The 14,245-nt window shown below is 44.2% G+C and overlaps 1 protein-coding gene across 1 annotated transcript; it reads left to right on the forward strand.

Annotated features, from left to right (window-relative positions):
* The first annotated feature begins 7,199 nt into the window (after positions 1-7,199).
* On the forward strand, positions 7,200-11,857 carry MRPL19 (mitochondrial ribosomal protein L19). The gene is made up of 6 exons (XM_088520109.1): positions 7,200-7,282; positions 7,369-7,480; positions 8,634-8,752; positions 9,258-9,392; positions 10,721-10,902; positions 11,518-11,857. Exons 1-6 carry the CDS (start codon positions 7,231-7,233, stop codon positions 11,731-11,733), a joined length of 816 nt encoding a protein of 271 aa, XP_088376235.1. The 5' UTR covers positions 7,200-7,230; the 3' UTR covers positions 11,734-11,857.
* Positions 11,858-14,245: the final 2,388 nt, after the last annotated feature.

Genomic DNA, 14,245 nt, shown 5'->3' on the forward strand with positions numbered 1-14,245 from the left:
ACCACTGCTAACTTTCCTTTAGCACCTTTAATAACTGTCTACGAGGATTTTTGGATGAGGGGCTGATTTTTAAACGTGCCTCTGGCCTAAATGGTCTCTGCTTTCTCAGGTGGCCAAGCACACTCAGGTAGACAGCGTGTAGCCATAACTATACATTGATTCACCCATGCTAATAAGCTCTTATGGTCTGAAAGCACTAATGAAATAGAGAGATATCCCAGCTGGTTGAAGTTAAGCAGCAATATGGGTTTTGTTTCTGTTTTATTTTTCTATTATCTCACCTGCAATAACCAAGAGAAAATTGACTCTTTTATGCGCTTGCATGGATATGAGTCATTTCAGGTTACAGTCCTGATTTTTCCTAATTCCAGGCCCCAATATTTCTCAAACTTCATGATCTCCCTCTTTTAATCAACTGCATTTTTTTCCCTTCTGTTTCCTGTTTTACTGCCCACCCTCACAGATAACTTCCTTTGCCATCCATTTCCAGAGGAAGCAGACCTCTTCCCCAGATTTACTGACTGGAAATTCTCCATGTGTCCTGTGCGAGAAACATGCCATGATGCAAACTGATACAAACTAGGAACCATCTGAGCATCCAGTCTTCCAATCATGCTTTAATGCCCCCAGCACCTATCCCAAACCTCACGGTGTCCATTTTGAGGAAATGTAGGTATGGTGGCATGAAGCACAATGTGTCCTACAGCATCCCCTCTAGATCCACCTCTCTCTCATGCTTGGACACAAATCCTTGAGATGCAGCCACACATCATCCCTCTTGCAACTACAGATACAACTTACACAGGACAGTTAAGCCGGGAAAGCCAACTGAGTTGGCAGAGATGTTCTGCACAGAAAATTGGCTGTTTCCAAGCATGGCCATGGAGACACAGCATCATACCTGCATCTGTATTAGTACGTTGAACCAACCAAGGCTCCAGACACAGTCACTGCAACTCATCTGGTCACACTGTTACAGTGTTAGACTGCTCCTTGGCAAGCTTTGACGCAGGCCACTCGGCATCCAGACAACTCCTGAGCATAATATGGGAGTCAGCACGGACCTTGGCCATTCCCAACAGGCAGTAAGGAATCCTACCTTGGAGGCTAAGGGAGTGTGATAGTGTGAACACAGCCAGATGATGCCAGCTACTGTCAGGGCCAAAGAAGGGGTCTTGGTACTAATTAGGGTAAAGGACTGAAAGAACACATGACATTTTGCAGAGCATTAAGCATATTTGTCAGTATTAATAGTATTGGGCTGTTCTCTCTCTTTTTTAAAAAATGAGCTGAAATTTAAAAAATTGAGCTATCTTGCTTGGACCAGGTGTCTAAGAGGACCAGCCAGACATGTGACAAAATCCCCCGTAGCATTTTCTAAGTTCTTGGCAGGAGTAGTGAAGATGTGGTATGGGTTAAGAACTGAATAAATGGTCTCAGGGGTGACTGGTAGTGCCTGTAAAAGAACCAGCACCAGAGCATCTTTTCTGTGTTGTAACCTGGGCAGGCCTGGTTAGAGCTGGCCAGGGAAGACAACACATCCCATAGTTCCACTCCAGATTCCAATGTAGATGACAGCACAGGACAGACTATTCCTGCAGGGGCATTCAGCAGACCCTGAACTCAAGTTTGATCTGGGGAAGTCAGGGAAAGAGTGTCTTCCCTGGTTTAAGGTCAGGCCCTTGTTCTCCTGTGAGAATGAACAAGTAATACAGCTCTCAGTCTCCTCTCACCCTGGTGTCTTTAAGTATCGATACATTTGAATGATCCTGGGTTGCAAGAAAGCAGTTTCACTGAAGCCTAACACCTGATATTGTCTTTATTAAAGGACAGGTCTAACGGAAGCTCAAGAGCATGTGAGGAATGTGCAATAAGCAGGTCCCTCTCCAGCATAGCTCAGAGCTCATCAACTTTTGCCTCAGGGTTATCATTGCCTAGAGGCACAAGGTATTTCACTCTTTTTTGTGCAGATATCAAATTAAACAAAAAATCTCTTTCTCGCAGATCATAAACTTGTAAGAAATTAAAGGGAACTAGAGAAAATGCCTTTCTGCTGAACTGGTAAATTTAATCCCAAGTGTAATTTTACTGGCATTTGGCCACATTCATCAGTGCAGACTAAGCCTGCCATTTGCAAGAAGCAAAATAGATATGCTCCCCTTTCATATGTGCTTAAAACAAGAAACACTGCTTAGATTACAGGAGAAAGAGGGAGGCTTTATTGCTGGCTTAAAAAAATACTGCAAATGTTTGGGTTCACCTGGTACCATTTGGGCTGACAGCAGTTTGGTGTGCAGCAGTATGTGTGCCCACTAATCAATAGCTCAGAGCTTACAAGCTCATGGAGGACAGCATATGAGTAGCATAAAATGTGGCATTTCTGTATGCAAGTAAGTGCCAAGGAGATAGAAATGCAACCTCTAGGTGCCTGACTGAATTTCATTTTTTGCTGGACCAGCCATTTTTCAATGTATCAACACACCAGCATCACTCCCACAGCTGTCCCCCACTCACCATCCATGTGCTCACTCTCTGCCTTTCCTACAGTTGTCCAAGGGTTCCATGTTCAGCAGTTCTCAACCTAAGCTCCTAGTACCCATGGAGAATCTTTTCTATTTACCTGCAGCTGATAATGTCTTGCTTCCCTTGCCCACCCCACCTGGGACATATGTAACTAGCCAAACCCCCTTTTGCTTTCCTGCAGTGTCAGGTAAAAATCATTTATTTTTGCCTCACTGAATGTGTCCAGATTAAGCACACCTGCTGGCCTCCAGTTCACCTTCCCTTCACGAGACCCACCTTGTTACTTAAGAGCTAAAGCAGCTGCATTTGCTAAAAAGAGGCCCAGGGTGGCCTATATGAGGTGATCTGACTTCCACTGAAAGTGCAACAAGGGGTGCTGAGGAGCCCTACAAGAGCTTCTTCAGCTAGTTAGGAAGCCAGTGTCATTGTTGCCTTTATAGAAGATGAGACTTGTAAAGCCCAGTTCTCAGATGAAAGCTCTGCTGTGGATTCAGCGGAAGCAAAATCAGACGTACGATGAAGCAGTAGCATCTCTTGTGCCTCTCTCCCTGCAGTAATACTCCCTGCAGATGAACAAGTTCACAGGAAAATAACGTTAGGATTGCTAAAGGGCTTTTGCAAGACAAAAAATATTGAATTTTCTCCTCGGTTTCCTCACCATCATGCAATAAAGAAGAACTCCAATGATTTAAAATAATGAGAAGCATTGACTTTGAGCAATTCCATCATACATTTGTGGTTTGCTTTTTCCCCTGCATGAGCAGTTTGTGATAGTAGATATAATTTATTACGGCAAACCACTAGCATTGATGCATTAATCAAGAGAAACAAATGGCCTCCCTTTGAAACCTCCTGCCCACCTAGAGAGAGTAATGGGGTTATAAATAGAGCAAGAACAAATATTGACTCTATGAAATGTAAAGGTAGCTGGGAGTTCTCCCAATAGTCTTCAGATTATATTTGCCTTTCAAGATGAATGGGTAATTTTTCATAATCAGTCCTGATTTGTTTCTTTTTAAGTATCTAAGGAGACAGATATGGACTTTCATCTCAGTGCTCTCCTTAGGTTCTCAAGAAGTTCCTGGCTGGTTTGGAAGGGAAGAATCTGAGATTTCTGAAATGAGGTACATGTTCCCAAGCTAACAGTTATCTTTCAGACTGAGGTAAGTGCTGAAGGAACTGCCTGCACTAGTCAACAAGTTATTTGTTTGATGGTGTTTCTGGTGAGATGCTTTCAGGGACTGCGTACTATGGAAAGCCAACAGACCAGTTTATATTTCATATATCACCTGTACCCTGATATAAATAATTGGCACCTGTCTTTTTCTCTCATCAAGGTCATATAATAGCAATTTATCCTTCAGGGCTGGAACGCAGAAAAGGAGAAAGGAAGTGGAAGAAAATAGGTGTGCAGGAACATGCTGGTGATGTGCCACGAAATCCGTGCCCATTGCCGAAAGCGCTCCAGGAGCCCGAGGCAAAGGTGGGCGCACGGAATCACTGCTGTGGCAGCCGCACGCGAAGGGCAGGACAAACAGCTGGTCTGGCAGGGATAACCACAGCTGGCTCCAGCAGGACTCATGCTCCAGAACGGCTGCAGCCCGGGCATGTGGTCACAGAACGAGGTGGACATTTTCCAGTCCATCACCTCTCCAAGCCCCGTGCTAGGATGCTTTGTGTGAAGAACAGCTCTCCCTCTCCTCTCTGCTTGCTCTACAATAATGTAAAAAATGTCATTGTGGCTGTTTGATGGCTGTATTAATGAACAGCTCGGGAAAGGGTAGGTTTTAGGAAAGCTGGGGCGGCTCTGAGGCACTTCCCTCAGGAAGACATCACTGGGCAAGCCAAGAAGACTCCCCACGCCGTGGAGTCTACCCTGTGCTTCCAGCTACCTTTCCGAGGCCTGCTCAGGAAACCCTCAGAAGACAAGCACCAGACAGCAGCACCTCCTGGCAATAAGGGTCTATTGAACGCCTGAGCAATTTACTTTGTAGTCTGCGTTCCTCCCAGCCTGACTTTTGGGTGATTCCTCGAGGAGCAGGGATCACTTGCAGGCTCCACACCTGGTGTTACGATGGTACAAACCAGCAAAGCGCAGACGAGACGAGGAGAGACGCGTTTGTGCCAGACTCTCCTGTAACCCGCACGGAAGGAGCCTCACGGCTGAGGTAACACGGTTCAAAGCATGATTTTCAAAAGGAGTTATCAAAGGCAATGTTTCCACTTTGAGATCCAACCGAAACCAAAGTGTGCCAAATCCTGAGGTTTGCATTGAGCAGGTGCTCATTCCCATTTCTGAAAGAAATGACCCAGGGTGTTTTCTGCACCCCCGGAGAGGAGGAGCTGAGGAAGGCCCTCAGGAGTCCCCATTTCTTTTGGAATCTGCCTCTCCTCAACCCCAAACACACAACATAGCACATCCCCAGAGGAGGTCAGCCCCATGTACATGTCTCCTCCTAAATAGATGCACAACAACAATAACAGCAGGTGTTGCTGCCTTTTATTCTGTTTCCACTCAAAAGGTATCCAAGTTCCCCCAGGCAACATGAAAATTCATTGCCGCCTTCACACCCTTCTGACACTCACCAGACAGCTGCGTTGGGGTGCTGTAATATGGCCCTGGGTAGTTAGAAGAAATTTTGGAATCTGTGACTTGAGAGTGCAATGCAGCTTGTTTCAAGAGGTACTGGAGGCTACTGACAGCCTCTGTAGGGGGACATTGTACAGGGAGGTGCCTTTGACCATCCTTAACCTGGACTGAAAAGGCTGACGTGAAGAATCACTGAATTTCGGTAAACAACTTTTAAGGAAGTGTCTCCTGTACTTGAGGAAGTTCCTAGGACTGAGATGCTGTTTTCAAATCTTGCGGTTAGGCGCTTGGATACGGCTAAGCAACCTATGATATGTTAGCACGTTAATGCTTGTAACCAATTACTGATGCTCTACCGAGATGTTGCTATGCTAATTGCTATATATTGTGATACGTAACGCAAAATAAACGAAGTCAGTTCCAGCTTCTATGAAGTTGATGTCTGGCATTCCTGACCCGCTCCAAGCTGCAACAAGCCTCCACCCTGGTGTAGCAAGGATTGATGTGCTCACCTATGCTGAGACCGAAGTACCACATCCCCAGCCTCCCGGGGACACGAGGTGGTAAATCTATAGAGCACGTTTTAGATGCAGGCAGACTGGTCAGCTCAAGCAGCTGCTCACGTTCATACAATCTGGATAACAACCCTGCCCTAGTGCTTGTAACAAGCTTTGGGGTTTCTTCATTTGAGACCACTGTCAGACAAATCCAGCAAGATACATTTGAGTCCTCAGGTAGCTGTCATTGAACTTGTTCTGGATCAGCCTGGTAGAGCTTGTCAAGAAGCTCCACATCAGAAGTGTATTTCCCTTCCCCATCTAGCCCAGAGCACTGTAGTGTGAGGAGGTCACGGTCCTTCAGATATGCGTGATTACAACAAAGTTGAGCTAATGCACAAGCAACAAAAACAACTTGCTCCATGACACAGAGAGAGGACAGCAAGACGCAGGCCAGCTCTCACAGGTCACTCTTACACATCAGCCTTTTTCCTCTGACAAGTAGTACTGTCATTTGGGGAAATCATTAGCAAGGAAGTACGTATCTACTTAGGTTCCAGAGGATTAGATTTACCTGTGGTCTCAGAGCAAATATGTTGACAAACATCTGGAGAACATTCAACGACCAGGTGGACTGGTCACCAAAATGCACACCCCATGCCAAGATGCGCTTGTAGACACAGAGAAACTGGAAAGTGCCTAAGGAAACAGCTTTCTGCAAGTCAAGCCCAGTCTGTAAGTGCAGCTGCATTGCTGCTCCTTAAATACAGAGGGCTGGGATTCTCCTGACTGGATATGGGCTAAATCAGACATGCAAAACAGTGTTGTCTGGATGACAGGGTGCCAGAACACAGCAACGAAGTGCGGGGGCTGAGTGCTGGTCCCAGGAGGGCATGAGGTCCCCTCAAGAGAGGATCAGTTACAAGAGCTTGGGAATCCCCAACTTGAAGCAGTTCCAGCCTGCAAGTTGATCTTGCTGAGATGCAGTCAGCTAAGGAGATAGTAACATCTATCCTACATTGTAGGATGGAATCCTCTTCTTCAAAAACATTTGCCAGGCACAGATCTTGGGAAGAGGGATCTTTTCTTCAGGTGGTGCATTTAGCGTCGGTGGACAGTTTTTTTGTGTGTGTATTTTAAGGGTTAGAGTGCCCCCTTTTGTCACCGTTCGTTTTTGTGAGACCAGAAGGCTATCCGGAAACACCACGACTCGCCTTCTGCATGCCCTACCGTCCTCTGAGCAGCGGTGAGGAAACCCCACAGCCTGTCACGACCTAGAGAACCGCTCTTGCTAATGAGGGTCACACACAAGGTCACCCGCCACCAGTAAGTGGGGCCAGAGGGAAGCCCACGGGCGGCAGGAGGGATCCAACTGCGTGATGAGGTCAGCCATATTTTGAAGCGAATCCCTGTCAAGGTTAACCAACGGCGGTTATTTATAAACCTGCCCCCCTGCGCTTAAACCTGGTCTCTCCTTTCCCTCCATAGCCACAAACTGGATCCAGAGCGGGCCCCATACGCAAGCGAGCCCGCTTCGCCTTCGCTGGTAGTTTGGCCCGCGGCGCTCGCCGTAGCGCCGGGCGCGCCGGAGCCGCCGCGCCGGAAGTGGGGGCAGTCGCCATGGCAGCGGCCTGCGCACGGCTCCGGGAGCGGCCTGCGGCCTTGACGGCGAGTGAGGACGGGACGGGGCGCTCTGCCCGAAAATAGGGTTCACTTCTTTTCAAATACATTTTAATCACTTTGTTTTCGCTTTTCCAGGGTGTTTTTCTCTCTCGGGGTACCTAAGGAGCAGCGATGCGGAGCCGGCGAAATTCAAGCCGCCCTCGAAGCCTGTTATTATTGACAAGCAGAAGCAGACGACCGAGAGGAGGTAGGGAGCCCCGGGGCCCAGCGCGAGCCTGCCCCGCGCTGCTGGAGACCCTGAGGCATCGCTGCACAGAAATGCTGCTGAGTGCTGGTAGCTTTTGCAGAAAGAGGCTTAAAATACTCCAAATCCCTTGGCCTGAAGTTCCCCAAAGTAGGAAAACAGGAAAAAGTAACAGCAGTGGACATGCTGCAAATTTGGGAGTGATATGTCAGGTTTTCAGCTGTTAATGGTGTTATTTCCATTAACACCGTTGTAGTGGTGTTATTTCCTCTTGCTGCCAGGGAGAGGGGTCCCGTATCTGCTTTGTCCTTAGCTGTGTGTGAAACAGAGGTGATACTGCCAGCAATTACCCTTCTGAGACTTACCTTGCCTGTGCATTTTTTTCTGTCCCATGTTTATGTGGCCTCAGAGCACACTGTGCTTAAAAGTGCAGAGCTATTTCAGGAAGGAGAACAAGGCCACAGGGTTTACATGTGTGTCCAGAACATGTAACATGCTACATGTGTAACATGTAAGTAGATGAAGAATGGAAAGAGTTAAAAATCTCAACTGTGAAACCTTCCACTCTGCTGCTGCTTCTTCACCTCAGGTCTGTGTTTGGAAATACCCTTAGAAGTGAAGAGTCACTGCGGCTCTCTTGGGAAATGCAGTCTGGGAGGCGGTGGCTGGACAGAACAAAAAACTAATATTTAAATAACATGCTTTATTCTCCTGAAAAGCTGGGCTCCTGGCAGCTTTGCATGAGGATCCAGCATGGTCCTGATGTGGTTTTTGCTCTGTGCAGCTGCCTGGAGGCAGCAGCGCTGACCAGGAGCTCTGTGTTGCCATGTGCTTCGTGCTCCCCTCAAAACCCCTTAGGTTTGCAAGGCAGGGTGGCATCAGCGCTGCTTTCTGCAGCTCCTGAGGTCAACATTTGTTGTCAGCTTAAAAGAAGAAAGTCCAATAAAACCCCTTGTGGATATTAAAAATTCAGTAAGTGTCTGAAAGGCAGTTTATAACTGCGATATGGTAACGGTTACAGGTGGTTAACATACATAGATGATTTTTTTTTCACTTGTAGGCCACGTATTTGCACTTCCCAAGGAGTTTTTATGCAAATGCTTTTTACGCTAATTTTTTTTGTGTGTGTGTGTGTATGTGTTTGTTTTTCTTGCAGATTCTTAAGCCCTGAATTTATACCTCCCAGAGGGAGAACAAACCCTCTTAAGTTCTCTATAGAAAGAAAGGACATGATACAGAGGCGAAAAGTCTTCAACATCCCGGAGTTCTATGTTGGTCAGTAACAGAAACAGGATTTTTTGTAATTCTGTTGAAGCTGTTCAGTGGAGGGATAGTAAAAAAGGTGCAGAATATCTCATTTCAGCTATTGGATCAACCAGGGCATATTTTCTTACTTATTGGTTCATATTTTAATTTCATATTTCCAACTTTTGTAAGAAATGGGTTAACTTGTTATTATAATGTTTGTTTTATGTCCTGGCACTTAAAGACATGGTTAACCAATAAATCTCAAGAGAGGGAAACAGATTATCCTAATTCAATTTGGAAAACAAAGACTAAGAGATAAATAGCACTGTTTTAAAGGTTAAGACACTTCATAGCTAACCTTTATTCATAGTTAACCATTATTAATTCAGGGTTTATTAAAAGTTCGTTGTGTTTCTGGCAGACTTACTGGAAGGTAAAACATTTTGAAAATAAATTGTGTTATGTGCACATGGTCTGGCTTCTTTCCAACACGTTGCTGTGTGTTTATTTGACAAGGCCCTTGCTTTGGCAGGCAGCATCCTCGCTGTTACTACTGCAGACCCGAACGCCAGTGGCAAAACCAGCCGCTTTGTGGGCATCTGCATTCAAAGAGGAGGAAAGGGCCTTGGAGCCACTTTCGTGCTTCGAAACGTTATAGAAGACCAAGGTGGGTTTGTAACTCTGATGATTCTTGTGCTAGAAGTGTTATGTGAAGAATGTTGACGTTGTACATGGGATATCTAGTGTAAAGGGGTAGTAAGCACCAGAAAATGGCAGGTTTCCCTGGGAAGATTCATACAACTCAGCAGTCAATGAATGGCCTGAGTCGGAGGCTGTGAATCTGGACTACAGCACTTAATAATTATAAGCTATAGATGGACCTGTCCTGCAAATAGCATTTCATCTCAGTGCATATTCTCTTGCTTCATCATGATCAGTGGCAGTTCCACAACTTAATTCTGGATTTCATGGAAAGTAGGTCCTCGTGTTGACGTTAAATGTACATCCTAATAATTTCACTGGATGCCCTCTGCATTTTGCTCCTCCTCGTTAACTTGTTTCCAGTGCAGTAAACCTGCTGGCCTCAGAGCAGCCTTGGATTTTAAACTTGCTTTAAAATTTTAGCAAACAGCACTGTGAGAGGGCTGAGCAGTTAGACCCCTGTAGCTAAGCAGATCCTCACCAGCTTCATTTCTAACTTAAGTTACATTTGAATCTAAAATAATACAAATGGTTACACGGTCATCATCATTACAGACCAGCCTGACCATCTACAGCTTCTGAGTATTTTTGTCAGATATATTTTAAATCATTAGAGGGCAAATTCACTATTTAAATAGAGGCCTTGCCTCGATTACAGGAAGTAAGGAATTAGAATTTCTTAGTCTGTGCATGTATAACAATAATCCAAATGGAGTGTAATTGAATGATTGCGCTGGGGAAGGGATAGTCTTAGTTCCCCACTGGTGAATCCTCTTTCAAAGCTACAAGAGTCGCAGCATTGTCGGGGGAGTAGAAACAGAATGCAGAGTTCTACTAGCTGTGTAAATGCCACACAGTTTGAGCCCTGTGTATGCACGTGTACAGGGGCTATACGCACAGATTTGGTAAAAGCAACAAATTAGCAGGGTTTTCTAACAGATTAATGCTCTGTTTTGTGGCAGAAGGGAAGGAGGTGGAAATACTCATATTGTGAGAGCAAATATAGAAAAAGGGATGTGTGTGTGTCTGTATTTATGGGTGGTGATGAGTTTTTAAAGCTTATTATTTAAAACCCGAGCTTGTTTTCCTCAAATTCCAACTCGAGTGCATCTCTCAGACCCTTCTGTGTTGGAGACTTGACTTACAATAGAAACATGCATTTACCTACAGACAGGATACATATGGCCAGTCACATATGCATGCAGCACTACGTAAAACACAGCGTACAGGGGATGTAAAACACTGAATAAACATGAATTTGCAGTTCCGTAAACCAGCCATTCTCTGTTTAAGGTGTTGAAATCTGTTATGAATTGTACAACCCACGCATCCAGGAGATACAGGTTCTGAAATTAGAGAAGAGGCTGGATGACAACCTCATGTACCTGCGAGACGCCCTCCCTGAGTACAGTACTTTTGATGTGAACATGAAACCTCAGACTAATTTAGACTCTGAAGAAGTTCCTGTAAACAAGGTAGGAGCTTAATACTCTACACTGCAAACACAGGAAAAAAACAAGGAATTGTTTCACATTTGACTGATACGTTGGGAGGCTGCTGAGTTCTTGGCTGCATTATTTACCTGGGTGGGGACGGCAGATTTTGTTTCGGGGGGTTGTGTATTGACTGGGGAGGTGTCAGAAAAGGTGAGATTGGTGGAATCGTTGAAATCTTCATCGAGGAAAAGATCCAGGAACCAGCAAACCCTGCTGAAGAGTTTTCATCTAGTTACTCAGTAACAGGGAAAGGGAGGAGAGATGGGGAGCACATGGCTGTTCCCTGCCCTTCGTAAGGAACGTGGCAGAACTGTAATGTGGAGCAGCTTCACTGTTTGCATTAATTTAATGTTTATGTAATCAATCAAGATAGGGTTATTTAGGATTGGAACAATTAAAGGATAGGGTGACAGACGTGGACTTGACTGTAACAAGTACTTCTTTAAAACTAAGCTACTGCCCTGGTCTATTTTCTCTTACTTCCTTTCTACTAGAATGGCAATTGTTGAAGCTTTTATTAAGTTTAGAATCTGTCAAAATTCTGGTCCTTTAATACATTTTTGTTTTTGCCTTTTTTAACACCTTTCACCCTAGCTGCAAGTAAGAATGAAACCCAAACCCTGGTCAAAACGATGGGAAAGGCCAAAATACAACGTAAAAGGAATAAAGTTTGAGCTACCTGAAGAAAAAATGAAAGAGGCACAGAAGTGGAACAAGCCCTGGCTGGAGTTTGATATGTTACGGGAATATGATACTTCAAAAATAGAGGAAAAGATCTGGAAAGAAGTGAATGAAGAGCTTAAAAAATAGTATTTTTTCAGCCTAGGAATTACTAAGAAAACTTATACACTTGCTTTGAGTCGACTGTATGGATTTTCAGCTGTTTTGCATATACATAGGCAAAATATACAATAAAGTTAACCTTTCCAGAAAATTGTGGTGTGCATAAACTTTTATTGCTGAAGAGTTTTTTTAAATTTCTGAAACACTGTTTTTGCTAACATTGTATCTTCTTCCTCCTTTCTCTAGCACTGAGAAGGTTCTTTTTTAAGTTACAGTGACACTAACTGACATGTGAGGTTGGTTATGTTGTCACTTCTAAGTAGGGCTAGAGCTGCTATGTCTGTTACTGCTTCGTTTGGTAAATTCTTTTTCCTGTCCCCATTCTCTTTGAGGCTTTGTAGAAGATGTTTTTTGTTTGTTTGTTTTCTGTGACAGTGGAATGAGGCTGGGTGTGCAAAGAACCGCATGCTCTCAGTAACCCTTTATTTTACAAATCTTTGGAGGAAAAAATAAAGAAAAAAGCACTAGAGTAGATGGTAGAGGCTGTTTCTTCCACAAGTGAGATTGTTACTACAATGATGCAAATCCAAATCACCCTGAGAGGTTCTGGGCACTGCTTAAGCTATTAGCTCTTGCCCCAGCTCTTGTAGAAAGAGAAAGGAAAGAAGGAGAAAAAGAAGCCTGTGTTCTTTCTATGCCAAAACTGCCCTAGACACCTCTACTTTTTAAACAATAGGTGAGGGCCAGTTGTGTGATGACTTAACTAGCCTTAGAGCCTCAGATATACAGCAGAGGAGGAAAGCAGAACTATACCAGCACTAACAGCCTAAAAATAAGCACATTTAGCTTTCACATACACAGAGGAATTAGTTGTGCTAGAGAAGCAATGCTGGAAGCAGCATCTCTCACTGCTCCTGGACTCAGTTATTCAGAATGGAGATAGCCTGGGGTGTTGGAGCAGAAGCAGGGACTGGGGCCCTGCTGGGAACACTGGCTGCTGAAGCTCCTGCTGCCCTGCAGCAAGGACAGCTGTTTCCCCTGCATTCTCCAGGAGCAAAGCAGTAACTACTTTTCCCTGCTTATAAACCATTTTAAGCAATGCTTCTCTTTGTAGGTATTACTTCAGAGCACTCCTGCAATACAGTATCTATTATATTTCCCTCAGTCATCACTGAGGACTCCGACAAAGCTGCTCTTAGTTACCTTCCTCTCCTCTCAAATAAGTCACATGTGGGCAGAGCACCTGCTGCACACCTGAGGGCAGCATTTGCAGAGGAAAAGCAACAGAAATTCCCCTTTTTTTAACTAAAGGGATTTGAAGTTTGTAACTCTCCTGAAGGAAACCTCAGGTAACATGAGCCTTTATCACGACACAGTGACTAAAGAATAAAAGGTGGTAGAGAAACTAGAGGCCCCTGCTGTATGGTGTAAGCTTGGTGAGGAAAGGGCTGAGGTTTAAAAGGAAGGCAAAGACCTCTACTGAGAGAAAATTAGCAACCTCCCTCCTAGCAACTTCACCCAACACACAGAAATGTTTCCTTGAGGACACTGTCTCCCTCCCCATCAAACAGTCTCATAACACATTAAAGAAGTAACTGATAGAAGAATCAGACTAACCATCAAAATATTTTTACTTGTTTAAAAAAAGAAGTTATTTTTAAAGTTTTAGACAAAAGGTGGCTTGTATCCAAGTTATTTACAATTAAAATATTTTACAAAAATACATCTAACAAAAATATGTATCAAAACCACAGGGAACAAGTCTGCAAGAGTTAAATTCTACTTCCAGAAGATTTGGAGAAAAACCACAATCGAGTGATTAATTACTGTATAATATTTTTTACAAATATACAGAGCTATAAAACATACTAAAATCTTATCTGATGAAACAGCATTTGGCAAATCTTTCTGGGAAGCAAAAGAATGACTCTCCTAGAATATTAGCTGCAGAACTGAAAATGTTCTTGTGCTTCTCCCACTCAAGAGCTTCCCAGTCTGTTGCAAGTCTGATAAAACACGGTGTGGTAATCCCAGGTCTGTGCACAGAAGTCCAGTCCGCACAAAGAGTCCTTAAGCACAGAAGTCCATCCAACAGACACTGGACATGATTGTCACCAGAGCTCATACATTAGGTCTTCCCCAGACCTTCTCCTGCGCGACTTCTTACTTTAGAATTCACCCGCTAAATTCCTTATTTGCTCACCAAGTGAAGCACGAATGCTAAATCACTGGTCCTTGGTTCCCCAAATTTAGGTATTGGGTCAAAACCCCTGTATCTTTATTCATGCTTTTTCCCCCACACCAAAGACACTACCTAATGTACCATGATGACACTACCTAAAGTACAAAAATCTCTGTGGACCACAAGTTAGAACACAATGATTGCTGAGATCAAAGTGGTATGCAGCAATATTTTAGAAATACCTTCTAAAGTTGTCAACTAATTTGCAGCACAATGATCAACTTCAGACACTCCATCTTCCCTGTAATCCTTCCAGGGAAGATAAAGCAATAAAGCACTTTCATAGATTTCAGAGGG

Source organism: Tinamus guttatus, unplaced genomic scaffold, assembly GCF_059628265.1.
Source record: "Tinamus guttatus ecotype Peru unplaced genomic scaffold, ASM5962826v1 Tinamus_guttatus_pri_ptg000080l, whole genome shotgun sequence".
Classification (NCBI taxonomy): Eukaryota; Metazoa; Chordata; class Aves; order Tinamiformes; family Tinamidae; genus Tinamus; species Tinamus guttatus.

Excerpts from the sequence above, each read along its gene's own strand:
- MRPL19 (XM_088520109.1), top strand. The coding sequence starts at position 7,231 with ATGGCAGCGGCCTGCGCACGGCTCCGGGAGCGGCCTGCGGCCTTGACG. Across the intron at positions 7,283-7,368 it reads GCCTGCGGCCTTGACGGCGA|GGTGTTTTTCTCTCTCGGGG; the intron begins GTGAGGACGGGA and ends TCGCTTTTCCAG. Across the intron at positions 8,753-9,257 it reads CATCCCGGAGTTCTATGTTG|GCAGCATCCTCGCTGTTACT; the intron begins GTCAGTAACAGA and ends TTGCTTTGGCAG.